This window comes from Malaya genurostris, chromosome 2 (assembly GCF_030247185.1).
Source record: "Malaya genurostris strain Urasoe2022 chromosome 2, Malgen_1.1, whole genome shotgun sequence".
In the NCBI taxonomy this organism is placed as follows: domain Eukaryota; kingdom Metazoa; phylum Arthropoda; class Insecta; order Diptera; family Culicidae; genus Malaya; species Malaya genurostris.
The window spans coordinates 291,600,011-291,627,376 of NC_080571.1; the positions used below are offsets into that span (position 1 = coordinate 291,600,011).

Here is a 27,366-nt window from a genome sequence, read left to right on the forward strand (position 1 = left end):
CAAATGAATGTTTTCTACACCGATATAAAAGATGCGTTTGACAAGATGGATCATCGAATACTGTTGTGTAAATTATCTCGATTATCTCGGTTTATCATCGCAACTCGTGTCTTGGCTGAACTCATATCTTTCCGATAGACAACTGCGTGTAAAAATCAATCGTTGCGTCGTTCGAATTCTCGAATAAATCAGGTGTTCCGCAAGGTAGCAACTTGGGACCCTTGCTATTTGCAGTATTTTTCAACGACGTTGCATTACTCTTGGGATCTGGTTGTAAATTAATCTACGCAGATGATTATTAGCAAATCGTTGGCAAGATTTGCTTACAAGGTTCGCAAATTGGTGCAAGGAAAATAAACTCATTATGAATGTAACCAAATGCCAAGTTATCACATTTCATCGGATTCTACGTCCCATTATATTCGACTATAACATTGATGGAACAATTTTATCTTGAGTGACTCAGGTGTGTGATCTTGTTGTACATGCCAAATTGACGTTCGATGTCCAACGGTCGCTAGTTATTTCGAAAGCTTCCCGTCAGCTGGGATTCATCTCTAAAATTGTTAAAGACTTCAAAGATCCGCTTTGCTTGAAAGCTTTATATTGCTCACTCGTCCGCCCGATTCTGGAAAATGCTTCAGTAATCTGGTGTCCGTATCAAATATCGTGGAGCCTTAGACTTGAACGTGTTCAGAAACGTTTTGTTCGCATGGCATTACGACATTTGCCTTGGAGAGATCCTGTAAACTAGCCATCATACCCGGACAGATGCCAATTATTGGGAATCGATACTTTACAGCGCCGAAGAAAAATTCAACACGCATTGACCATTGCGAAATTAATAAACGGGGAGATCGATGCTCCAGAATTGCGTAGCAAAATTAGTTTTCGAGTACCAAGCAGATCATTGCGATATACGACTCTACTTCAAAACGGATTTCACAGGACTTTATTTGGAAGTAACGAACCTATAACTGCGTGCACACGAGCTTTTATTTCTGTTGAAAGATTTTTTGAGTTTGATGAGCCTTCCCGTCGCTTCGCAGAAAAAATGAAACGAACTATATTATAAGGACTGTTTTTTCTATGTGTTAATTTATTTCACTTGACGCATTGTAATTACTTTTTGTTTTGTGTTTGTTGTTTAAAAGATAGTGGATTTTGCGCCTGTCGGAGAATGGCATGAAATTTGTTCAACTCATATAGGCTTTTTCCCACTCTGTCGGTTCATTTAGACACATGTCCGATGTACCCAATAAGAAATAAATAAATAAATTAATATCGACCCTGAAGAAGTTCAAGTTTTGTTTTCGAAACGTTGAAATTCGCGAATAATTACAATTCAAAATCCCCAATAAAATCGATTATAAATATTTATCATCTGAATCCGCTATTATTCTTAAAATTTATTTTTGTAGCAACCTACGGTGAGATTTTGTTTTGTTGTTGCGTACCGACTGCCAAAACAACTCTTCCCTCCACCCCCACCCCAACCAAAACTGTGAGTGAAGTCATTCTTCTCGACTCAATTCAATTACAGTTCGTCAAATTGAAAGGAAGTTGTATAACTGACCTTTCTCCCGTCACCGGATAATATTTTTCACTTTCACAGCACTCGTCAGATTTCTGTTGCCTCACCGCTGTCACCGGAGTGTCAATGTTCGGTTCTATTTAGTTTGGTCGAGGTCGGAGCTGTCTTTCAGCAGGACAAATGGTTTATTCCTGCTACAGGTCCTCAATACTGGTGCCACAAGGGACAACGAGAGCCGACCAATCGTTAACAGTTTCTTTGTGCTGTGAGAGCTGTGCAAAAGCTCAGGATGGACATCTTTTGCACTTTTTGTCTGCTGTAGTTATGGAACTCATTGCGCTGGTAATGGCGAAGATGACGACTACGAAGGAGCTGGTAATGCGCTGCAATTCTTGTTTCGGTCCCCCATGGGCGAAATCTGCTACCGCGCCGAAGGTGGAAGTAATGTCGGCACATAAATTTTAATTAGCTCTAATTCCATGGACTAATGAAACAAAATCATTAACGAGAAATGGCAAGCTGCTGTTGCTCATGGTGGTGGGTATTATCAGCAGAAAATTATGCGAAGGGCGTCCGTTCCAGGCGCTGTTTATCATCTGTATCGGAGCAGCTACCCGACGGTATTCGCCATCGCCCACTGGCTCCGAAATGTCGCAAATAACGATTATATTTTCACTAAGCTCGTAAATTTACTTGCAAGGAAATAATATTCGGTTTTTCTCGACCCCTTGCAATCCAACTAAGCTTCGCGATAAGCATATCCTGATGTCTTGCCGGCTTGATCAGTATTCAAGGTCGCTGTACCAGGAGTGCGAGGATTTGGGACAACCATTTTAACCCTCTGTGCTGATCTCGCTGTGTTCCAACAAAATCGATGGAGATACAGGATTTCCATTTAACAAATATAGTATAGAAATAAAAAGAAACTTTCCATCAGTTTCATTACATTTTTGGTGTGGATTCAAATCGCTTTAGAAGATACTTTTTTTTATCAATTTTGTTCGAATTACAGATTGGAGATTTGTTGTTGCTACTGTGACGAACTACAAAGTGGCTGTAACAGCACGAAATGAACAGCTACTGTACTAATGAGTCGAAGACGAAACGCGAAAAAAAAATGACTAGTAGTTGTATGGACATAAATGTTAGCATAAGTTCTCTTTCATTTAAAATAATTAGGTGGGAAAAAGACGCAACAAATCATAAATCTCTTTACGATAGATAAGAAAACAAATCCACGAAATCGATTTTTTTATGCCAAAAGTCTTAAAGCTGCATGAAACCATCGAGATTAGGTATCATCTCGAAAAAAAAGTTGTAGTTTATTATACCGACTTTATGGGACCTTAACTGTAATTTTTAAATTTACGAAATCGATTTTTTTCAATTGCAATTTCAAGACTTGCATGATTTTTGTTAAGATTACACCAAATCTCCACGTTTTATACCATTCTAAGACATTTAGCACCAAACTTAATTTTCGATTTCTGAAATCTAAATATCTAAAGACTGTCCCAGAAAGTATGGACGCACTTTGATTTCGCTGTAAATAATTCACAAGTGTTAGATATTCAAATATTCTCCGATATATTGATAATATTAGACTACAACAACAGAATATTATTCTCAACATTTGCTACTTAGCCATTGTCGACTAGCTGGCGCACCTGCTTGCGAACGTTCCTCATTAAATTCCGTACAGACTTCTTGGCGACAAGTTTTGACACTTTTTTCCAATCTTTTTCGAACTGTTGAATGGTTTTGGCTGCCGAGACATGTTTCCTAAGATGTGCCTTCGTTAATGCCCAAAATTCCTCCTTGGTTCCTTGGTTGAAGTTGTTGGCAATTTGGTGGATTCATGTCTTTTGGGACGAAAGTGACATTATTGGAAGTATACCATTCTACCGTTTATTTCGAGTAGTGGCAAGAAGCAATATCTGGCCGGAAGACAACAGGATCCTTGTGGCTTCGAATCATGGGTAGAAGTGGTTTTAGTAAACATTCCTTGATGTATATTTCGCTGTTCATTGCAGCAGTGGTGATGAAGGGTTTCGAAATCTTACCGCAGCTACAAATTGCTTGCCAGACCTTAGCTTTCTTACCAATTTTTTCGACAATCGATGTCTCGGACTGGTTTAACACTTGCCTTTCTCGCACCGTATAATATTGTGGCCCCGGCAAGAATTTGTAATCGAGTTCAAATTTCCAGCAAGAATCGTATTGTACAGCTTTCGAACCCTCAGCCTGATCGATGCTTCTTGTTTCGGACTACGTTTTAGTGGTTTCTGCTTCTTATAGGTTCGAAGATTCAAACGTTCTTTAACCCGAAGAACATTTGACTTCGAAGTGCCCACTTTTTTGACCACATCCCGAATTGAAACCGCCTTCTTTTGCTCGAACGCCTTCAGTATACGTTTCTTCAACTGAGGGTTAGCAGGACCTTTTTTCGACCCGTTTTCGGTTTATCCTCAAAGGTGTTATCCTCACCGAACTTACTGATTGCATTTCGCACGGCTTTTTCACTTACTCCTTCAATTTTGCTATCTTTCTCAGTGACAGTCCGCGTTCTGATGAAAGTCCACGCATTTCGAAACAAACTAATAAAAACGAATAAACAACTGCACAAGTGGTTAGAGAAGAGTATAAACAACAGGACGAAGCCATAAAAATTGACAGATTCTGAACCATTGCGAAATGGCAGTGGTTTTTGGTTGCGTCCATACTTTCTGGGAGAGTCTTTAATTTTTAGTCTCAGAAAGTCGATTTTATCAAGAAAATGTTTTTTCGGCATGGAACTAAATCTCGACGTTTCATATAATCCTAAGACCCGAATTTTTTTTTTTCGATTTTGAAATCTCTAAATCTTAAGTCCCAGAAAATCGATTTTTTCAAAAAAAATTTTTCGATACGACTCTCAACCTCGACGTATCACGCAATTATAAGACTTCTGGCATCAACAAAAAGATTTTTTTCGATTTCATGTACTTCTTTACCCTCCGCTCAATTTTCTGCGAGATGGCTAAAACGATTTCTGCAAGCTCAGGCTCGTTTGAAAGCTTCAAAATAATTTCGAAGATCCAGTGGCTGTACCTGCCGGTTTCGGATAATTAATGGTATAAGTGACGTAACCGACAAAACTCACTTTTTCTCTCCGTTCAATTTTCTCGGAAATAGATGAAACGATTTTTACAAGCTTAAGCTCCTTCAAAAGCTGCCATTGGGCTGTTAATCAAGTTCAAAGATCAATTTGCTGTCACTTCCGGTTCCGGAGATTTACTTGTATAAATGACGTAATTGACAAAACGCATTTTTTCTCTCTGCTCAATTTTCTGCAAGATGGCTTAACCTATTTCAGCACGTTTAGTCTCGTTTGGATGCTACTATTAGGTTGTGAAATAATTTCGAAGATCAACTAGCTGTCACTTCCGATTTTGGAGATTTAATGGTATAAATGGCGGGACCGCCAAAACTCTTTTTTTTCTCCCAGTTCAATTTTCTCGGAAATAGATGAGCTAATTTCTACAAACTTAAGCTCATTTGAAAGCTGCTATTGAGCTGTGAATCGAGTTCGAAGATCAATTGGCTAAATACTTGTATAAATGGCGTACCCGACAAAACGCATTTTTTCTGTCCGCTCAATTTTCTGCGAGATGGTCTCAAAAATTTCAGCAGGCTTGGGCTGGTTTGAAAGCTGTTATTTGGTTGTGAAAAAATTTTGAAGATCAAGTAGCTGTCACTTCCGATTCCGGAGAATTAATTATGTAAGTGACGTAACCGACAAAACGCATTATTTTTCTCTGCTCAATTTTCTCGTAAATAGATGAAACGATTTTAACAAGCTTAAGCTTGTTTAAAAACTGCTATTGGGCTGTGAATCAAGTTCGAATATCAAGTGGCTGTCACTTCCGGTTCCGGAGATTTAATGGTATAAGTGACGTAAACGACAAAACTCTTTTTTTTTTCTCCGTTCAATTTTCTGGAAAAAAAGATGAACCGATTTTGACAAGCTTAAGCTCGTTCGAAAACTGCTATTGGGCTGTGAATCAAGTTCAAAGATAAATTGGCTAACATTTCCTATTCCAGAGATTTAATTGTTTAAGTGCCGTAACCTACAAAAGGCATTTTTTTCTCTCCGCTCATTTTTCTGCGAGATGGCTTCACCAATTTCAGCAGGTTTAGTCTCGTTTGAATGCTACTATTAGGTTGTGAAATAATTTCGAAGATCAAGTAGCTGTCACTTCCGATTTTGGAGATTTAATGGTATAAAAGACGTAACCGACAAAACTAATTTTTTTCTCTCCGTTCAATTTTCTGGGGAAAAGATGAGCTGATTTCTACAAACTTAAGCTCGTTTGAAAGCTGGTATTGAGCTGTGAATCGAGTTCGAAGATCAATTGTCTGACACTTTCGGTTCTGAAGAATTAGCTGTTTAAGTGGCGTAACCGACAAAACGCATTTTTCTCACACAAAAAGATCATCACACATCACAATAATCGAAAGAGAGAGTGAACAAAAAGAAACTGTCACTTGCTCTAACGGCCTTCTGAAAAATCAACCGAGAAATGTCGGAAAAATACATGAAACGATAGAATATTGTGTCATATAAAAATAAAATTTTTGTAAAAAAAACGTTTGGAATTGGAGAATTTGAGACCGTTTCATGTTGCTTCGGGAAACCACGCAGTAAAATCCGCAAGACTGAACAATTATTTTTATGCCAAATATCATAGAAATGTATGAAACGTCCAGATCTGGTGCAATCTCAGAAAAAAAAATTTAAAAAAATCTACTTAGGGACTTTTTGAGAATATTGAAAATTTCCAAATTTTGAGATACCCAAAATTGCAAAAAAAATGTTTTTTCTGATGCAAAATGTATTAGAAATACCTGAAACGCCGATATTTGGTGTAATCTAAGAACAAAAAAAAATTTTTTTTTCAAATCAAAAATGTGCTAAATGTCTAAAGTTAAAACTTTGACTTAAAAAAATTTCGGGACAAAACCATTCCGCTACGTTTCATGTATTTCTAAGACAAAACAAGAAAACCGGATAACTTTGAAAATCCTCGTAAAAACCACGCAACTTCGGTAATCCACTTAAAAAAACGCATAAAAAACCGCGTGAAAAAAACATCATAGTATACGCAAAATGTCTGTGTGTGTAACGTTTTTTTTGCACTAACTTTTCTCGGAGATGGCTAAACCGATTTTCAAAAATTTAAATTAAAAAAAGGTCTTACGGTCCCATACGAAATGCCTGAATTTTATCCGAATCAGACTTCCGGTTCCAGAATTGAGGGGAAAAAAACGAAAACATAAATACTAACTTTTCTCGGAGATGACCTTATCGATTTTCACAAAATCACATTCAAATGAAAGGTCTTATGGTCCCATAAAAAAATATTCTAAATTTCATCTGGATTCGACTTTCGGTTCCGGAATTACAGGGTGTTTAGTGTATTTCCGGAGGCACCGCAAATAGTGATCATATTTTCCCAAATGGATCTCACTCACTTTTCTCAGCGATGGTTTGACCGATTTTCACAAACTTAGGCTCAAAAGAAATTGTGGAAATGATAATTTTCATTCTTTCAAGAATCGAAGAGAATTATTTTGAAAAATTCCACAGTATTATATATGATAGTATGATAGATATGAGAAAGGTATCGTTACACCACTAGGTGGATTAAAACAGGCTTTTCTCTCCGATCTATTTTCTTGGATACGGCTAAACCGATGTTTTAAAGCTTAGGCTCATTTGAAAGACACTTTTGGATTGTGAATCAAGTTCGACGATCAAGTGGCTATCAGTTCCGATTCCGAAGATATATTGGTATAAGTGACGTAACCGACAAAACGCATCTCTCCGCTTAATTTTATTATTTTAACAAGCTTAGGCTTATCTGAAAACTACTGTTAGGTTGCTGATCAAATTCGAATATCAGTTCGTTGTCTTTTCTGTTTCCAGAGATATAATGGTATAAGTGGCGTAACCGACGATACGCACTTTTTCCAGAAAGTAACCAATGATCAAGTTCAAATGTTTTTTGCTGATACTTTTTGGTTGGGTCTCGCTTTTCTGAATTAACCGAGTCTGAACGAATTTGTTTTAAAAAAACAGCCTAAATTCATATCAGAAATTATCCTAACGAAAAGAGACTGTTTGAATGATAAGAGAAAAGTATTATCACATCACCAGGTGGATTAATTAAAAATTTTCCATTAGTAATACATTGTTTTGATTAGAAAAATCATTCTGTCAGTTTTGAAAAGATTTTTTAAATGATAGCTTTAAAATTTTTAGTTCTAAATTTCACACTGAAGCTGGAGAATTTCAACACATAATCCCACCCAAAATTCGGATATTCATTCCAAGAATCAGTTTAAGGCATTTTGATAGGACTCATGTTCTGATATTTAATTTTATTTGGCAACCTTTGCCATGGATTTCGGTTTTCCAGATTATTAGACGTATGATCTGAACCTTTCAGATCCACAGGTTGTGCATTTCATTCCGTTTTATCGTTTTACATTTTCAATATTTCGCTAACCATTCTGTCGAAGACTTTTGTCCTGAAGCAAAGAAGCATTTGCATCAGTTACGAGACAGAAGAACCCAGCGTTGAAATTGTGACTACCGTCTACTTTAGGAATAAAAAAGTGCATGCTGATACAAAAATTTTCCATCATCCGCTAGTCGGACCGGGCGGAAAAACGCATCCGTAACCTCAGACCGATCGGTACAGTATCGATTTTTCACTCATTTTTATCCCTCATGCATAAAACTACACCGCTGCTTCTGCTGCTGCTGGCTGCAACACAAGTCCCTTCCAGTTGAATAGGAAAATTGTTTACTGCATGAGCGGAGCGTAAAAGCGTTTGTTCTGCCGGTCACTTTTTCCATCAACCAACTGCCGCCGCCCTCCCCTACCACCTTCAACTGCTGGCCGTTGTCCTGCAGTGCACTTCGAAGGTCTGTTGTGCATGTTGTTATTTTTCGCTAATTGATTGCACTGATTATGATGGCCTCTTCAAAACGAACAGGAATAGTGGCCGGAACGGGACCGGTGAGAAGGGAATGGATTTGATTCGATTCGTTTCAATTCGAATGGGGGATTTCATCCCTCAGCGTGAAGTATTCTCCAGCGTCTTTAGACTAGTCAGTAAAAGTTCATTACAAGCCCAGAAGAATCCTTACCGAATTGATAGGGTGTTTGAAAAAGCGAAAAGTCGGACCCGAAAGCTATTCGATTAATTGTGAATCAAACGTACAGGTTGCATAATTTTGACATTTACAAAAAATTACATAATTTTGACATTTACAAAAAAAATCTCGCGTTTTGCAAGCCATCTGTACGTGTAGTAAAATCAACCGTCAATTCATCTTTGGACTTGTGGACTTTAACCTTTAATTTCAACAGACTTTGAAGCCGATTCATAGCCTACAGAATCATTACATGACTGCTGCAACGATTCTACTGACACTAAGAATCCTTCCAGGCCGGGGATCGAACATACGACAGCTGGCTGGTAAGACCAGTGCCCTATGCAATAAACCGCCGAGCCGGGACATTAATTTCAATCGGAAATATTAATAGTAAAATTTACATCAAAGAGTACCTTCAGAAGCACATAAGGCCACTTTTAAAGTAGCATTCTCTAACCACTTTATTTTGGTACGATTTGCCATCTTGCCACTACACAACAGTGACGAAAAAATGAAACGAGAAACATAATGTCGTAGCACAATGATCCTGCAAATCCTTTTGTCCAGAGCTAAAACCGCTCGGAAAATTCGGGGCATTAATGATGGTTGAAAAATGAAAGAAGAGTTCAAAATTCCCGGCAAAACAAAAACTCAAATTAAGTCAAAGATACAAAAGTTCAAAGGGCGAAATTTTAATATGTGCTTGTACAATTATGAAAGAAATTGTTGAGAAAATATTGTTGTTTGGTTTCTTTTAAACCTATAACGCTCCAATAACATTCCAAAATACTTTGGTGACTCGACTAGTTCTTATCCAACAAAATATCTCTTTTCATTTTTTTGAGTTTTTCAGCGATATCAAGCTTACTAAAGATTATAAGCGCAGGAGAAATATGAAAACTATACAGCCATAGCACTTAAAAAAGAGCAAGGATGTGAAGCTAAAGTGCATAAAGGTGAGACGTGACAAAGGTTATTTCAGTAAGCAGAAAGCTTCTCGTAACTAAACTTCTTTTTTTTCGTGAATTAGAGGTTTGGATACCGATTTGTGCTTAGTGCATCCTATTTTTGCACTTCTTCTTCGACTCATCAGTGTACTAGCAGTTTGTCTTGAACTGTTAACGCCACCTCACATTTTAACATAAGAGACATTTCAGTAATTGGCAGCCGAAAAGATGGCCAAAGCTGAACCGAAGTAAAGTCTTGGCATTACATTCCTTTGGTGGAATTTGGCCTTTCTGTATCAACAGACTTCGCAGCCGATTCTTAGCGAACAGAACCATTGCATGAATAGTACTACGATCCTACTGAAACTATGAATCCTTCTAGGTCGGGGCTCGAACATATGACAACTGACTTGTAAGACCGGCGCCGTATGCATTGAACCGCCAACCCGGGTTCGTTTGAACTGAGAAACTGGTGGTAGAAAAATTAGAAAGAAAATCTAAGAAAAACTTCTATGAAATCAATCTGGGACTCTAAAGCAATATACACTGGAAAAAAAAACCGAACGATTTTTCAAGAATGAAAAATCAAATTACAATTAAAATCAGCTGAAACAATGTTTAGCAATTTACAAGAATTCAAGTTTTTGATGAAAAATAATCAATTAACCATCGGAAAATGATTTTACAAACACAACAAATTCACTGCAACTTAACATCCAAGTTACCTTTCTCCTAGAAGTAGTCAATTTCGAAATATTTAGAAAAGAACTCGAATTTCTGCTGAGCTGTGCCCTTTCTCTTCTAATCGGTGTAGTTCGGAAACTGTTATTTGTACAAAAATGGTGTCGGAAAAGAAGTTTTGGGGAATCGATCGATCACTCTAAAAATAGCATACACTGAAAAAAAAATCAAACTCTTGTTCAAGGAAATAAAAATCATCTCAAATTAGTTAAATTACGAATAATTCATTGTTAATTTGATAATTGTGAATTAAAAAATACAGAAATTCCAGCTGAAATAGCTTCTAGGTGGTTTTCAAAATTCAAGTTTCTGTCGAAAAATAGTAATTGAAACAATAAAAAATGGTTCTATTCCTCTGTATTTTTTAAATAGCTGTGTTCTTCGAAATTCTAAACATCTCCGGAAAGGGCTTCCAAACCTTTCAGGAGGAAGGTCACTATAAGTAAATTTATTGCATCTCATGTGTAGAATCATGGTCCATTTTTGTGAATGACTTTTTTTTTCATCAGAAGTTTAGGGCATGTTCGCGACAAAATCTGGATCGATTAACTTTGGAATAAAACAAATTTGTTGTTGGTTCAATCTAAGATATTTTTTTTTAAATTTAGTTGTGCATTTAATTAATTATTAGTTACAGTAAAGCGGGTCTATGCTATTGGGGCTGTGCAGTTTCTATTGTTTTTTTTTCTTTTGATAAAAACTAGTCGAGTCACCAAAAATAATTTGGAATGTATCATCACACAAACGTTATAGGTTTAAAAGAAACAAAAAAAATCCGTCAATTTGCAAGAATATATTGAAATTTCACCTTCTCGCCCTTTGAACTTTCGTATCTTCAACTGGATGTGAGCTATTGTTTTGCTTGAAATTTTGAATTCTTCTCTCATTTTTCAACCATCATTAATGCCCCGAATTGTTCGATCGGTTGGAGCTCTAGACTGTTTGCAAAATCATTGTTGTACGACATTATTTTTCTCGTACCATTTGTTCGTCACTGTTGAGTAGTGGCAAGATGACAAATCGTACCAAAATAAGGTGGTTAGAGAATGCTTATTTAAAAGTGGCACTTGTAATATTCCCGATTGAAATTAATGTCCCGACTCGTTAGTTTAATGCATAGGGTACTGATCTTATCAGCCAGCTTTCGTATGTGCGAGCCTCAACCTGGAAGGATTCTTAGTGTCAGTAGAATCACTGCACCTGCCATGCAATGATTCTGTACGCGATGAATCGGCTTTGAAGTCAGTTCAAACAGAAGGTTAAAGTCCACAAAAGCAATGTTATACCGAAGCTTTGCTTTGAAATGAATTGTTGGTAGATTTTATCGCTCGTACAGATGGCTTATCAAACGCAAGATTTTTTTGTAAATGTCAAAATTAGACTCGGGGTTTTCTCTCTTCTCTGAAACCGATTTAGCTGCTTTTGTACAAGATTTTTGAAGTGTTTGTATAGTTGTAACTTGTTTTTTTATATTGAGAGAGTTCTCTGTACACTAGAGCCTAATACCATTCGATAGGTAAATTCGCCTCTTTCGGTATAACATGCACTTCATTCGATTCATACTATTCCAAAACATATTCGGCGTAGTGACAAGATGCCAAATCAAACCAGAATGGCGAGGAAACGTCACGACTGCGTAGGAAAGGCAACAATCGCTTCTGTAGGCGTTCCTCACGGTATACTAGTTTGTTTGCCGTTCCGGTAGTGATAAAAGTTTGGCTAACGCGTCCAGATCTGCATATTGCCTGAAAAATTGAATATTTTTTGCGTTGCATGGCAGTACAAAAAGACAGGGAAGCTGTTTAAAGCCTTTCAGCACATAAGTTTCATCGTTCATTATCACGCAGGAAAACTTGGTTGAATGTTAATAAAGTCTGTCCCAGAAAGTATGGACGCACTTTGATTTCGCTGTAAATAATTCACAAGTGTTAGATATTCAAATTTTATTCGATATACTGATAATATTAGACTACAACAGAATAGTATTCTCAACATCTGCTACTTAGCCATCGTAGACTAGCTGGCGCACCTTCTTGCGAACGTTCCTCATTAAATTCCATACAGACTTCTTGGCGACACGTTTTGACACTTTTTTCCAATCTTTTTCGAACTGTTGAATGGTTTCGGCTGCCGAGACATGTTCCCTAAGATGTGCCTTCGTTAATGCCCAAAATTCCTCAATTGGTCGAAGTTATGGGCAATTTGGTGGATTCATGTCTTTTGGGACGAAAGTGACATTTTTGGTAGTACACCATTCTACCGTTGATTTCGAGTAGTGGCAAGAAGCAAGATCTTGCCAGAAGACAACAGCATCCTTGTGGCTTCGAATCATGGGTAGAAGTCGTTTTTGTAAACATTCCTTGATGAGTACTGTATTTCGCTGTTCATTGAAGCAGTGGTGATGAAGGATTTCGAAATCTCACCGCAGCTACAAATTACATGCCAGACCATAGCTTTCTTACCTGATTTTTCTACTTCAATCGATGTCTCGGACTGGTTCAACACTTGCCCTTCTCGCAGCGTATAATATTGTGGTCCCGGCAAGGATTTGTAATCGAGTTTCACGTAGGTTTCGTCGTCCATGATTATGCAGTTCAAATTTCCAGCAAGAATCGTATTGTACAGCTTTCGAACCCTCGGCCTGATCGATGCATCTTGTTTCGGACTACGTTTTGGTTGTTTCTGCTTCTTATAGGTTCGAAGATTCAAATGTTCTTTAGCACGAAGAACATTTGACTTCGAAGTGTCCACTTTTTTGGCCACATCCCGAACTGAAACCTCCTTCTTTTGCTCGAACGCCTTCAGTATACGTTTATCCAACTGAGGATTAGCAGGAGCTTTTTTTCGACCCGTTTTCGGTTTATCCTCACCGAACTTCCTGATTGCATTTCGCACGGCTTTTTCACGTACTCCTTCCAATTTTGCTATCTTTCTCAGTGACAGTCCGCGTTCTGTGCACCATTTGTACACAATTTTTCGACGTTGTTCTGCTGAGAGTCCACGCCTTTCGAAACAAACTAATGAAAACGAATAAACAACTGCACAAGTGGTTAGAAAAGAGTGTATACAACAGGACGCAGCCGTAAAAATTGACAGATTCTGAACCATTGCAAAATGGCAGCGGTTTTATGGTTGCGTCTATACTTTCTGGACAGTCTTTAAAGTAAGTCGTATTCACGACAAAAAATTTGTTTCATCAAGATAACGCACCGTGTTACAAGTCAATCAAAACAGTGGCAAAACTACATGAATTGAGCTATGGATTGCTCCCACATCCAACGTATTCGCCAGATTCGGCTCCCAGCGACTACTGGCTGTTCGCAGACCTGAAAAAATGCTCGCCGATAAGAGATTTCGCACGAATGAAGAGGTCATCGCTGGAACTGAGGATTGTTTCGAGACAAAAGATAAATCGTTCTTCAAAAGTGGTATTAAAATGTTAGAGCGACGTGGGAATGACTGTTAATTTTAAACCAAAACAATCGTGTTCTCTTTGATAGGCCCGGTACTTTCCAGCCCATGTGTTAAGTCGTGTTCACGACAACAAAAATCGTGCAGAATCGAATTTTTTTTAATGCAGCATCACCCTGAAAGTTTGGTCAATATGTTGAAAGAGAAAGCTTTCCGGAAGTCACTACTATTATAGTGCGAGAATGCAAACCAGTTAACACAGCTTCATAGTACAAGTTTTCCCACGCCATGTCTCTTAATTTGCATAACGAGGCTGGAAAATTGACACTGACCGGTCCGAGAGTGAAAAACAATGCACGCCTCCAAGTGTTGTCCTGACACTTAATCGTCGCCGCCGCCGCCACCACCATCGAATGACACGTCTGGACGGCATCCAGACTGATGTTCATTGTTGTTACGATTCCAGCCAGTGCCCACCCCACCCCCGTCCGTTGTAACCGAAGTTTGGCGCTTACAACGGATGACGACATCACTACGAGCACACACAGTGTACTGTGCCATATCATCAGCAGAGAAGCGATTACGACAGAATCGTCAAATGTTGGCCAAGACAGTGTTGGAAGTCGAGTTTTAATGAGCCGGAGGGGGGGGGGGGGGGTTGTTCATTTCACAGTTGCAATGATTGTGCATAGTGCATCGGCACTGGCATCGAAGCGTCGTCGTCGTCGTTGTCGTATGTGCACATTGACAGCGCACATACGGAGACTCTGACATCCGAATGTTGTGTACTGGGAGCCACTGTGAGCCACTCCGACCGATCAGATGGTCACTGAAACCAACCAGTGACCAGCAACGACGGTATGGAACGAGTATTGCATTAACTCTGAACGTCCCACCACCACCACCACCATCATCATCGAGGAGACAAACACAGAAACTCGCCCAGACGACGGCCCCGTGAGTGAGAGCATCGAGAATGATAATTGAGTTGAGGCAGGTCATCGTCAAAATAAATTGATTTGTTGGCATTTATTGTTAGCAAATACACGGTCGTTTTGTACCGTACGAAACGCGGCATCCCTGCGTCCCACCGGGGTTCGTTCGGTGCGACCCCATCTCGAAGCACGAAGGGGACATCAGCATTTGCCATCATCAGCCGGAAACTGAGGACGATAGCGGGATGGTGGAGGAGATCGAAGGGGAAAGCGAAACAGAATATCGTTTTTATTTCTTTCGTTCGAAGCTGAGAAAAATATATATATTTCCTTTGCACGGTACTGCAAAACAGTCGTTCGTTTCATGGCGGAGAGATGGCAGAAACGCTAAATTTAGAAGGATGAACGTACCGAGAAATGAGAAAACTTCGCCGATTGTTGTGATGCCATCAACAGGAGGCGAGATCTTTCTGTACTCGCTGGCAATAGATTTATCGATATATTCTTGAACTACCATCGGATAGGCGGAGTAATTGCATGGATTCACAAAACACGCATGAGGCATTTCTAGATAATTGTTGGACTCGAACTTCACATCTATTGTGATTCACTGAAACCTGACCGATTGGCAGTAAATACCGTCCGGTAAATCAGCTCCCTTCATGAACAAAAAAACACCCACTTCACCACTTTGGAGAGATTCGAGACGGTCGCGGTTGGTTAGCCGGCGTCCGTCCATTTGCAGAAATTTATATGCAATATAGCATCAATTTGAGTTTGCATCGTAAATCCGCAATCAAAATGCCGCGCGTGCATTGTCTTTCTCTCTCTCTCTCGGTGTGGTACGCAAGAGCTCGTATCCAGTGTCCAGTGGAACCGACGGCCAGTAACTTAATTGGTGATGATTGCAGACTCACTCACTCACTCACTGACTCGCGGCATGGGAGGAAAGCATCACTTTGTGCCGCACCATAAATCCGATAATCACAACGAAACCAAAACGTTACTCTGATTGAAATTAAGTGCCATACTTTGTTAATTATCCGCCCGTCATTGCCCGTCGTTGGGCTACTGCTAGGTTGGAACCCCGCGAGCCCAATTCCCACTTGATTCCCGCGGTTTTGGGGAGCGCGGAATTGCGAACGTTGAGTGCGTTGAGGTTATTTGCCTGCTTACTTACCCTGCATTTTCAGCCGCAGCAATGGACATGTGAGGCTCATCTAACAGTTGGAGGGGCGAGTGGCCCTGAGGAGGCGCCGGGGGAGCAGTTAATCGCTCCGTGGTCGCTGATACGCCAGCCACCTGTAAAAAAAATGGAACAGGAAAGAAATCTATTAGACTTCGTTTGGATTAGAGATATTTTTATTTAACAGTTTAATGAGAAGTCAGACCGCCGGATGTTAAAAACGTTAAATGAATGTTTTTATCGACATCGATTAACACTAATTTTCCAAATGACCGAAACTTTCATTTGTAACGACTTAACGTTATATTAGTTTGAATTTTACTGGTTTCGGCTGTAACTAACATTCTGCTGGCAGGTGCGACTGAATGAATTAAAATGCACCTTTTACCAGCCAAGCAAATGTGTGCTTCTGTGGCTCAGTCGATTAACAGACGTACTTGCGATCCAATGATTCTCGGTTCAAGCCGCGGTGGTCGCTAACAGTATTCGTTTTTTTTATTTCAATGAATTTCATGTCATGGAATTTTAGACACAATATTAAGTGTTCTTCCACGTTAATTTGCGTGAACTGCGACGCTCCATTTATGTGCACCTAATCAGAGGTAAAGACTGTCCCAAAAAGTATGGACGCAATAAAAAACCGCTGCCATTTCGCAATGGTTCAGAATCTGTCAATTTTCATGGCTACGTCCTGTTGTTTACACTCTTCTCTATCCACTTGTGCAGTTGTTTATTCGTTTTCATTAGTTTGTTTCGAAATGCGTGGACTATCAGCAGAACAACGTCGAAAATTGTGTACAAATGGTGCACAGGACGCGGACTGTCACTGAGAAAATAGCAAAAATGGAAGGCGTAAGTGAAAAAGCCGTGCGAAATGCAATCAGGAAGTTCGGTGAGGATAACAGCTTTGAGGAGAAACCGAAAATGGGTCGAAAAAAAGCTCCTGCTAACCCTCAGTTGGATAAACGTATACTGAAAACGTTCGAGCAAAAGAAGGAGGTTTCAGTTTGGGATGTGGCCAAAAAAGTGGGCACTTCGAAGTCAAATGTTCTTCGTGCTAAAGAACATTTGAATCTTCGAACCTATAAGAAGCAGAAACAACCAAAACGTAGTCCGAAACAAGATGCATCGATCAGGCCGAGGGTTCGAAAGCTGTACAATACGATTCTTGCTGGAAATTTGAGCTGCATAATCATGGACGACGAAACCTACGTGAAACTCGATTACAAATCTTTGCCGGAACCACAATAGTATACGGTGCGAGAAGGGCAAGTGTTAAACCAGTCCGAGACATCGATTGAAGTCGAAAAATTTGGTAAGAAAGCTATGGTCTGGCAAGCAATTTGAAGCTACGGTAAGATTTCGAAACCCTTCATCAACATTGCTTCAATGAACAGCGAAATATACATTAAGGAATGTTTACAAAAACGACTTCTACCCACGATTCGAAGCCACAAAGGATCCTGTTGTCTACTGGACAGATCTTGCTTTTTGCCACTACTCGAAATGAACGGTAGAATGGTATACTACCAAAAATGTCACTTTCGTCCCAAAAGACATGAATCCACCAAATTGCCCACAACTTCGACCAATTGAGGAATTTTGGGCATTAACGAAGGCACATCTTAGGGAACATGTCTCGGCAGCCGAAACCATTCAACAGTTCGAAAAAGATCGGAAAAAAGTGTCAAAACTTGTCGCCAAGAAGTCTGTACGGAATTTAATGTGGAACGTTCGCAAGAAGGTGCGCCAGCTAGTCTACAATGGCTAAGTAGCAAATGTTGAGAATAATATTTTGTTGTTGTAGTCTAATATTATCAGTGTATCGAATAAAATTTGAATATCTAACATTTGTGAATTATTTACAGCGAAATCAAAGTGCGTCCATACTTTCTGGGACAGTCTTTATGATATTCAAGCTAAACAGGTTAAATTAATCAGCTGCATGACATGCTTTATGATTGAACATGCATACACCTTATGATCAAAAACCTGTTTTAATGCACCTAGTGGTGTAATGATGCCTTTCTCATATCAATCATACTATCATATATAATACTGTGGTATTCTTCAAAATAATTCTCTGCGATTCTTGAAAGAATAACCGAAATCGGTTTGTTTGACCGTCTACTGATAAAAACAATCAATTGGAAAAGATTTGAGGTCGATTTAGAATTTTTTTAAAGATTTTTCCCCATTTTCAGTGATGGTATACAATTTTTAACACACTTCACCCTATATTTCCGGATCCGGAAGTCGGATCCGCATGAAATTCAGGAATTACGCATAGGACCACAGGACCTTTCATTTGAATCTAAGTTTGTGAAAATCGGTCGCGCCATCTATGAGAAAAATTAGAACACATATTTTCTTTTTTTTTGCACATTTTACCCCATAACTCCCGAACCGGAAGTCGGATCCAAATAATATTCAGGAATTTTTTATGGCACCTCAAGACATTTCATTTGAACCTAGGTTTGTGAAAATCGGTTCAGCCATCTCTGAGAAAAGTTAGTGCACTTATTTTCACAATTTTTTGCACATTTTACCCCATAATTCCGGAACCGGAAGTCGGATCCAAATAATATTCAGGAATTTTTTATGGGATCACAAGACCTTTCATTTGAATCTAAGTTTGTGAAAATCGGTTCAGCCATCTCCGAGAAAAGTTAGTGCAAAAAAAACGTTACATACACACATACGCACATACACACACACACACACACACACACACACACACACACACACACACACACACACACACACACACACACACACACACACACACATACACACACACACACAGACATTTTGCGTACTCGACGAACTGAGTCGAATGGTATATGACACTCGGCCCTCCGGGCCTTGGTTCAAAAGTCGGTTTTCACAGTGATTGCATAACCTTTCTATATGAGAAAGGCAAAAAGAACCGGAATTTTCATTTTAAAATTCCCGCGCTTGTCCAATCGGTAAACTTTTTCTCTCAACGTTGGCAACACTTTTATACACATTCTGTCAAATTTTGACGCATATCGTACGATTAGTTTTTGTTTGGTGTCTATACAAAGAAGTTGAAAAATTTTCGTGTGGCGATTTTTATAATGGATGAAAATTTAGAACTACGTGCGTGCATCAAATTTTGTGTTGCAAATGGATTTAAGTGTTCCGAAACGTTGAAAATGTTAGAAAAGGCCTTTGGTGAATCGTGTCTAGGAAAAACACAGGCATACGAGTGGTATAAACGCTTCAAAGGTGGTCGTACAAGCTTGGATCATGATGAGATCCCTGGCCGCCCAAACAACATCTGTTACTGAAGAAAACATTGAATCGGCGAAGCAAATCGTGTTGCAAAATCGTTCTGTACCGATTAGAGAGATTGCTGTGTTGTTGGACATCTCTTATGGATCAGCCGAACACCTTTTAACTGATGTTTTGGGTTTGAAACACGTCGCTTCTCGGCTGGTGCCAAAAAAGCTGAATATTCATTCAAAAACCGCGTCGTGTTGATGTGGCCAAAGAGATGATTTCCAACGCAGATGGTGACCCCACATTCATCGAATGAATCATAACTGGTGATGAGGTGTGGATCTATGAATATGACGTCGAAATTGCACAACAATCGACCGAATGGCGCTTCGAAGGCGAGCCGTTGTTCTAAATTTTCATCCATTATAAAAATCGCCACACAAAAATTTTTCAACTTCTTTGTATAGACGCTAAACAAAAACTAATCGTACGATATGCGTTAAAATTTGACAGAATGTGTATAAAATTGTTGCCAACGTTGAGAGAATAAAAGTTTACCGATTGGACAAGCGCGGGAATTTTAAAATGAAAATTCCGGTTCTTTTTTGATCATAAGGTATGTTAATGTTATTTGCTGATTTTATTGATATTACTCCGCCAACATGGTATTGCTGGTATTTTAAATGCATCAAGAAGCATGAAATTCCGATGCGCCCGACCAAACAAACTTTTTGAAATTCGTTCTTTGTGTGGTTCATATTCCGCATCTGCTTACTACCTATCATTAGATTTCCGAAAGTTAAAAAATCCATAATTCCAAGCGATTAGTGCACCCAAACTCATATACATTGACTAAAATTGTCAGTGCATAACCTAAGTTAAACCGTTTGAAGGCATCTTTTTTTACTCATATTAAGCAAAATTTATTAATTTCGCTAATTTACTCGTTCCTCAGTGCACTGTTGCTGATCACAACAGAAATGAATTTTTACATCATTTATTTCCAAATTGACAAGAAGAAGCTTTTACATCCTATAGAATGTGAACATTTATTGTGGAGTTTTTTTCAGGAAATAATAATAATAATAATTAATATAATTAGGTATTTCAAAATGCGCTCATTGAGAATATTGGACGTCACATTCCAACAACCCTCCCCCCTTCCCCCTGTCACAAAAGGTCACGTTTTGTGAAACACCCCCTCCCGCTTGTGGCGTGATGTCTTTTATGGACAGCCCCTAATGGTGTTCGTATATGAGATGACTAATGGAACTGAGATAAATGAGGGTACCGTTACCCTATTTTTATCTCTCCTATTGGTCGATCGTTAGTCCTGAGCTGAAACGGTGGCCTTTATCACTATTCTTGCATACATTTTCTCTTACACTTCACTCACAGATCATCTCACCCATCAGGTCTCACATGAAAACTACACAACCTCACGAAATGAACTGGATGAACATCGTTTGACAGCTATCAGTGGTTTGCTCATTTGTTCATTTTGTATTATTTTATGTTATTCTACAATATTCTATCTCATTCCACAGTATTCCATGGTACACGTTTGGAGTCATCGTGTGAAACCCAATTGGGATACGTTCACTCCATTTAATTTCCACATTACACTGGTAATAAGGGCCGGTAGTATGAAAATGAAACATAAAACAGTTAAGCCCTACCGGCCTCTACAAACTCCGGATGTTTGGAGCGTAATGCAATCAACATCTTATTCAAGTCGTTCCGTATTTCGTTCATTAAATTCAATAATTAGGCTAAAACTGTAACATATATCTATATTAAATTCTAACTGTAATTGATTGTATCAGATGATGTTTGCAATACCGTCAAGCCCATCAACCACGGGAGGGAAAAATTAAATCCATGTTCTTTGCTTAAAATCAAATCTTGTGTTTCAATGCTCGGAACAAACGCATTAATTTTAGTTTTGTTACTGTCGTAGGAACTGCCGGTTGACCTATCCTGAACAATACTTCTGCACCAAAAAAAGAGGTTAAATAATTGCAAATAATTCCACCCTAAGAGACAAGAACCTTCTGAGCCACCAAGTTAGTTGACTTGAAAGTACGGAATGCTTCACGAACAAAAACTTATAACAAAATGCTACGATCATACCACCACTTTGACCATTTAACTTTGACGAGCTTAACAAAATAGCTCCACTCAATTAATCTTCCAGTGAGGAGTAAGACTAAGCCTGAGATCTCCAATTTATCCATAAAGTATGAAATTGTATTTGCGCTTACAAAGTAGAGAACAGATTTAAACCGACATCTATATTATTATTCATTAGCCATCTTCAAGCAACATCTTTCATCCTCCCTTCCTGCCCCGAGCCAGTGAGTTCCCAGCCTAGCAAGTAAATCGCCCCGACGATGGGCACGGTTCTCTAGTCGTCGGTAACTTCGCCATCGCGCACTCACATATGGGAGTGCTTTAATGCAACAAAAACCGTTTCCAGCGAGTTTTATATACAGCTATTTTCCATAGCCCAACACGCTGACCGCCGTCTTGCCCGTTCATTTCAGACTTCCCTCATTTTACTATGAATTATTACAACCCGTAGATATCCATCTAGCTATCCAACCGTCCATCCATCCATCCATTCATCCCCTCGGTATCTCAGTGTGTACGTACTTTTTGTTCGACCAAACTGGTCAGTTTCCGATGAGGTTTTTGCGATTTCAGCAACTGAATAGAACACATCTTATTTCCTTGCCACCGCCCCACTCAAGCAAGCAATCAACCAACCAACCAGCCAAGAAAACCTTCTTGAGATGGCAGTGCGCCGTGTGCTTTGCTGCACAAATGATACAGTATAATACGGAAAGAAAACATTCCACCGGCGAAGGCTTATAAAACTATTCACGATGTATTCGGTGGGTCGTTTCTAGGGTTGTATTTGTGCGGATTCAACAACACACATGAAGCCACACGGCACATGGGTATGTGTGTATGTGTCCGTTATAGTCTTACGACTAATCCACCAGCCGCAAGCAGCCTTTTCTGTTCACACGTATGAAATAAATGTTTCCCGCCCGTTCGCGCTCAGTAAAATTCTAGACAACCAGCAAAACTACTGCCATCCCCACGCCAACCACAGGCTAGGAGCAGGACAAACTTTATCGCCTGCAGTAATAATGGTCTTTTCAGCATGGATTTACTCGTCTGTTTGCCTACCAACTGCAAGTAACTACTACTCATCCTTGACGCCCCTTGCCGCCACACCTGGGTCTTGTCAAAAGCGTAAGTAGCCATCTTCCATGCCTGTCCAGCCGTATTCGGAACGTTCCACGAAGTCACAAAACTGACAATTGAAAATCAACCGATCAACCAAACGATGATGGCGTTGGAGCAATTAGAGATGTATTACCCAACGGCCGCCTCAATAAAACGCGTAGCTGTAGCTGGGCCGGGAGAGGACAACAACATTCTAGCATATATATATTCCGTTGAGGTGACGACGAAAGGAATTTCTGGAGTGTCATTGCTCTTTTTTGTTTTGTGTCGGTGAGTGATGCAGTTTAATTTATGTGTTTTTGTCGCTGGAATTATTTTGCTTCCAGGCAGCGCTGCGCTGCATTCCAGTCGAGAGCTATCGCAAGAGCGAAGCTTTCAACAATGCTACCCCGGGTCCGAGGGCTCCCGTAAGGTAAGATAGTTTAATGCCCCAGTCCATTGTATCAACCGCGAACACTATTTACTATCGATGTTCGACTAGAATCAGAATTTGTAATTTATTGTAGGATCGCGATCAGATGATCTATTTCAAATATTCTACGCATTCCATATATTTGAAACCCATTCTTCTTAGATTTGTCAGTGCATTAGGAGTGTATCGAAAAGAAGCTATCCGCAAATTTTTCTTTCAAATTATGATAAAAATGATATTTCATTCAAACTAAAAATACGAGGATAAACTTGAGCTTCGAACTTTTGATCGAACGCTCTTCATCAAGTTCCGGAGTGTTGCATCATTTTTTGGACGCTTGAGCCCAAATTTTTTTGAACTCCTGCTTGTTCCCAGCTGCCTTACCAGTCTTCTTGAACACCCTCTTCACGATTGTCCAGTAACGTTCGATGGTTCGAAGCTGAGGGCAATTTGGTGGATTGATATTTTTCTCAACAAAATTTATACCCTTTTCCGCAAGCCAATTGAGAGTGGTTTTGGTATAGTTAGTCGACGCTGAATCCGGCCAAAACAGTGTAGGTGTACTATGCTTCTTATATAAAGGCAGCAATCTCTTTTGGAGACACTCAGATCGATAGATTTCTGCATTTATAGTTTCGGTAGTGTAAAAAATGGTTGACTTCAAACCACAGGAACATATTGCTTGCCATACCAGTACCTTTCGACCGAATTTCTCCACTTGATTCGACCGGGCCTTTGTTTCTGCTTGCTTCTTATACACTTTGTTTCGAGATTTTCTGCTTTTTTGGACAAGTGACGTATTGACATTGATTTGTTCTTCATGATTAAAGATACCACTTTCTGGTCCAGTTTCGGCTGGGAAGAACCGGGGTTTCTGCCTCTTCCTGGTAGCTCATCCACAGAATAGTGTTCCCCAAACTTACTAATGATGCTTTTAACACTGGCATGCTGAATTCCAAACTGCTTCGCTAATTTTCGCATAGTTACACCCTGCTCACTTAGCCATGTGTTCAGAACCTTAATTTTCATTTTCTTTTCAATATGCGACATTTTGAAAACGCAGAATTTCAACCGCACAAACAAGTAAACAAACGAAAGCTGACAGCCAAACGCACAGCATGCTTTGATCTGAGCATAAAAAACCATCACAAATACATGCGTACAACACAAATGTACATGTGGATGGCTTATTTTCGATACACTCCTTAGCAGTTGAAATCTGAATTGTTAGTGCTCCAAAGCTATTCAACATGAACCAACATTCGTTCCGAGGACGATAGAAAAAATATTCGGAATTATTTGACAATTTGAAAAAATAACAGTCTTATATTTTTCCACGTCACTCATATTTTCATTAATATTACTAAGGGATTGTTCAAAAAAACAATTTTTTTGGTATTATCCAATTGGAACAAGAAAGATTATATGGGCATAAACTAGCATAACCATTTCAATTTATTAAAATATTTGACCCAAATTCGAATAGGTCCGGAGTTTACTACAAGATTGTAGTAGATAGTACCTATTACCTTTTTCCGGACTGTACCAACCTAGATGCCGTGTGGAGTCCGGCGGAAAAAACATCACCACTAATACCAAGAATAGATCCACTGAGTTCCTGCTTCCATGTCGTAAAAAGCGACAATGGCAGGAGTTTCTTCTTCCTTTTAGTTATCAGAATTTTTAACGTTTCACATCTGATTATTTTACTAAATTACCTCTTTATTCAACTTTTCAATTTCCGACTAGCTTCGGTGAAAAAAAATTATTTGGAACTTTTTTCTTTTTCCATGCTTGTCTCTCAAGATTATAAATTGCATGATACAATTCAACTAGCAAACATAGCAGAGATAACGTATATCTGTACATTGAATAAATAGTATGAAAAATACTTGTTTGTTTGATAAAAAAATAATATTTTTTTCTCGGTAGCCGGCTGCCCAGATCAACCAGTATAATCAATTAACCATTTAAATAAATTATTAAAATAATAAAGAGGATTCACTCGTTCATTTTATAGCAGGTAAATCCATTTAGAAAAACGTGATTAATCCACCTAGCAGTGAGATGATACCTTTTTTTATCAATCCGCATGTGTTTTTTTGCATGGATATTTTTAGGTGTTTTAGTTCTCATGACATTATTTTAATTATCGTCGTTTCAAACGGCAAATTGAGATTTTAATCACTCATTACCCTGTAATTTCGAATCTGCAAATCGTATCGAATTTCAATCTTAACGTGTGACATTCGATTGAACATTCCATGAGATGTCGAAGTAAGTTCCACTTTAGAGTTTTTCGTCATTATTTATGGTACTTCCAGAGCTGGTATTCAGGAACTAGCATAACCCAAAATGATTCGAATGGCCATAAATTAATACGCCAAACAATTTACATCTTCTTTATCGGTATGAATTTTAAAAATTCATCATCTGTAATTCCAGAATCGGATAAAATTCACCAATTTTGTATGGGGCCTTAAGTCCTTTAATTTGAATTTTTGTTTTTGAAGTTCGATTTGGCCTTTTTGAAAAAATGATTAAACTTTGAGAAACGATTCGGAACTGGATCCGGAGTTCTAAGATCGGTGTAGCCGAAATCAGATCAATTCACCTGAGGAGTGTGTAGACATCTTTGAGAAATTGTAGTGCGAATTAAAATTTGGGGGTACATTACGAATCCAAAAAAGAATACCGCCTAAACTAAAATAAATTTATTTGGTAATCGACTATCCAAATTTGCAAACCCGATAAACCTGATTAATTTATGTGAAATGGACATTTTTATACTAAACACCCTGTATCCCCTAAACCAGAAATCGGATCTGACTAATTTTTATAGGATTTTAAGACCTCTCATTTGAATCATAGATGATTCTTAGATTTCATTTGAATCTTAGATCGGTTCAGCCATCTACGAAAAAAATGAATTGCATTATTTTAATTTCGTTTCACATGTTTCACTGTGGTTCCGAAATCAGAAGTCGGATCCAAATTTGGAAGTATACTAGGTTTCATATGAATCTGAGTTTGTAGAAAACGGTTTAGCCATCTCCGAAAAATTTGAGTGAAATTATTTGTCACACACGCATTTGCTGATCTCGACGAACTGAGTCGTATGGTATATGGAAGTTATGTTCTTCCAGCTTTTATTGCTGTAAGTAGTTTAAATCAAAGTAATTATGGAATTACTTTCAACTCGAAAATGCTGATATCATCTGATTTATAAATGCCATATTCGAACGATTATGTTGCCAAAAACGAACCGTGCTAAAATCGGTCCAAGGCAAATTGTCATGAAAAAGGATGCTGTACACAGTCTTTTGGGCACTTAGAAACAATTGTATGTCACAGTATAAAAATCGTGTTTTCCGTTGCTCCCAAGCATTTCTTTGTCATACAGTGCTCAAAACTTCTACTGCTGGAATAAGGGGAAAAGTCGTTTACACAAAAATATTGATATCTCCGTTAAAAATGGACAGATTTTAACAATCTATGGCTTGTTGAATAGGTATTATCGTGCGGAATCTAAGTCTGAAAACATATTCTGTTTTCAAGGTCAATTGTGACAGATACTGTCAAAAAACTGAAAATTTTGACATAAAACTTCGAATAACTCAAAAAGTAAACATCAGATCTCAAAACCATTCAATAGCGTTTTGGGTGACGGGAAGACCTTTCATTTGCGACTAGTTTGATCAAAATCGGTCCAGCCATCTCTGAGATCTCGACCTCTTAGTTGACAACACACATACAGACACACACACATACACACACACACACACACAGACATTTGCTCAGTTCGTCGAGCTGAATCGATTGGTATATGTCATTCAGCTCTCCGGGCCTCGGAAAAATTTTCGAAAGTTTGAGCGAATTCTATACCTATTTTTTATATATATAAAAAAAAAGGTAAAATAGAGAAGTTTTCCTTCGTTACGCGATAGTATTTCTAAATTTTCTTTAGTTTCCTTGAACAATATCTATGAATTAAGACTTCCCGGAACTTCAGTATCGGATATTGTTAAAACGTTCACTCGCGAAGTCAGTAAGTTTAGTTTAGTAAGCATCCGAGCATCTTGAAACCGGAACATATCTAGTCGCGCGCGAATACTACCATTACTAAAATTTTCTCTCGACCGGCCACTGCCGATCACCAGCTGAAGGCTGGATCTGCCAAAGTCAACCATTGCGACCCAAATATGACATTACTCAATGATACAACCCTAGTTTTAAGTTAGTCGTAAATTAAAATTAGTAAAAGCCCTTGGCATCTTAGAGCTTAAGCAGTGTGCCTTAAACATTATATTCTTGAATAAAAAAAAAAAAAAAATTTTCTCTCATAAATATCCTTCTCCCGTGACACTTGTGGAGTGTGCAGTAGTATATACGACTTCTAGTAACAACCAGTGTTGGACTAACATTCCCATTCCTTAGACGATCTACGTTCGGGCCTAGCCGGCGCCGGTACTGATTAATGAGCTCTGGG

General features: G+C 38.8%; 1 protein-coding gene across 3 annotated transcripts in view; it reads right to left on the minus strand.

Annotated features, from left to right (window-relative positions):
* LOC131430572 (nuclear receptor coactivator 2) overlaps positions 1-27,366 on the minus strand; it is a 475,967-nt gene that overhangs the window by 305,945 nt on the left and 142,656 nt on the right. For all 3 annotated transcript variants that reach the window (XM_058595643.1, XM_058595644.1, XM_058595642.1), the window contains exon 3: positions 15,956-16,077. In XM_058595643.1, coding sequence (XP_058451626.1) covers positions 15,956-15,995 — 40 coding nt within the window. In that variant the 5' untranslated portion in view covers positions 15,996-16,077. The remainder of the gene's footprint in view (positions 1-15,955; positions 16,078-27,366) is intronic.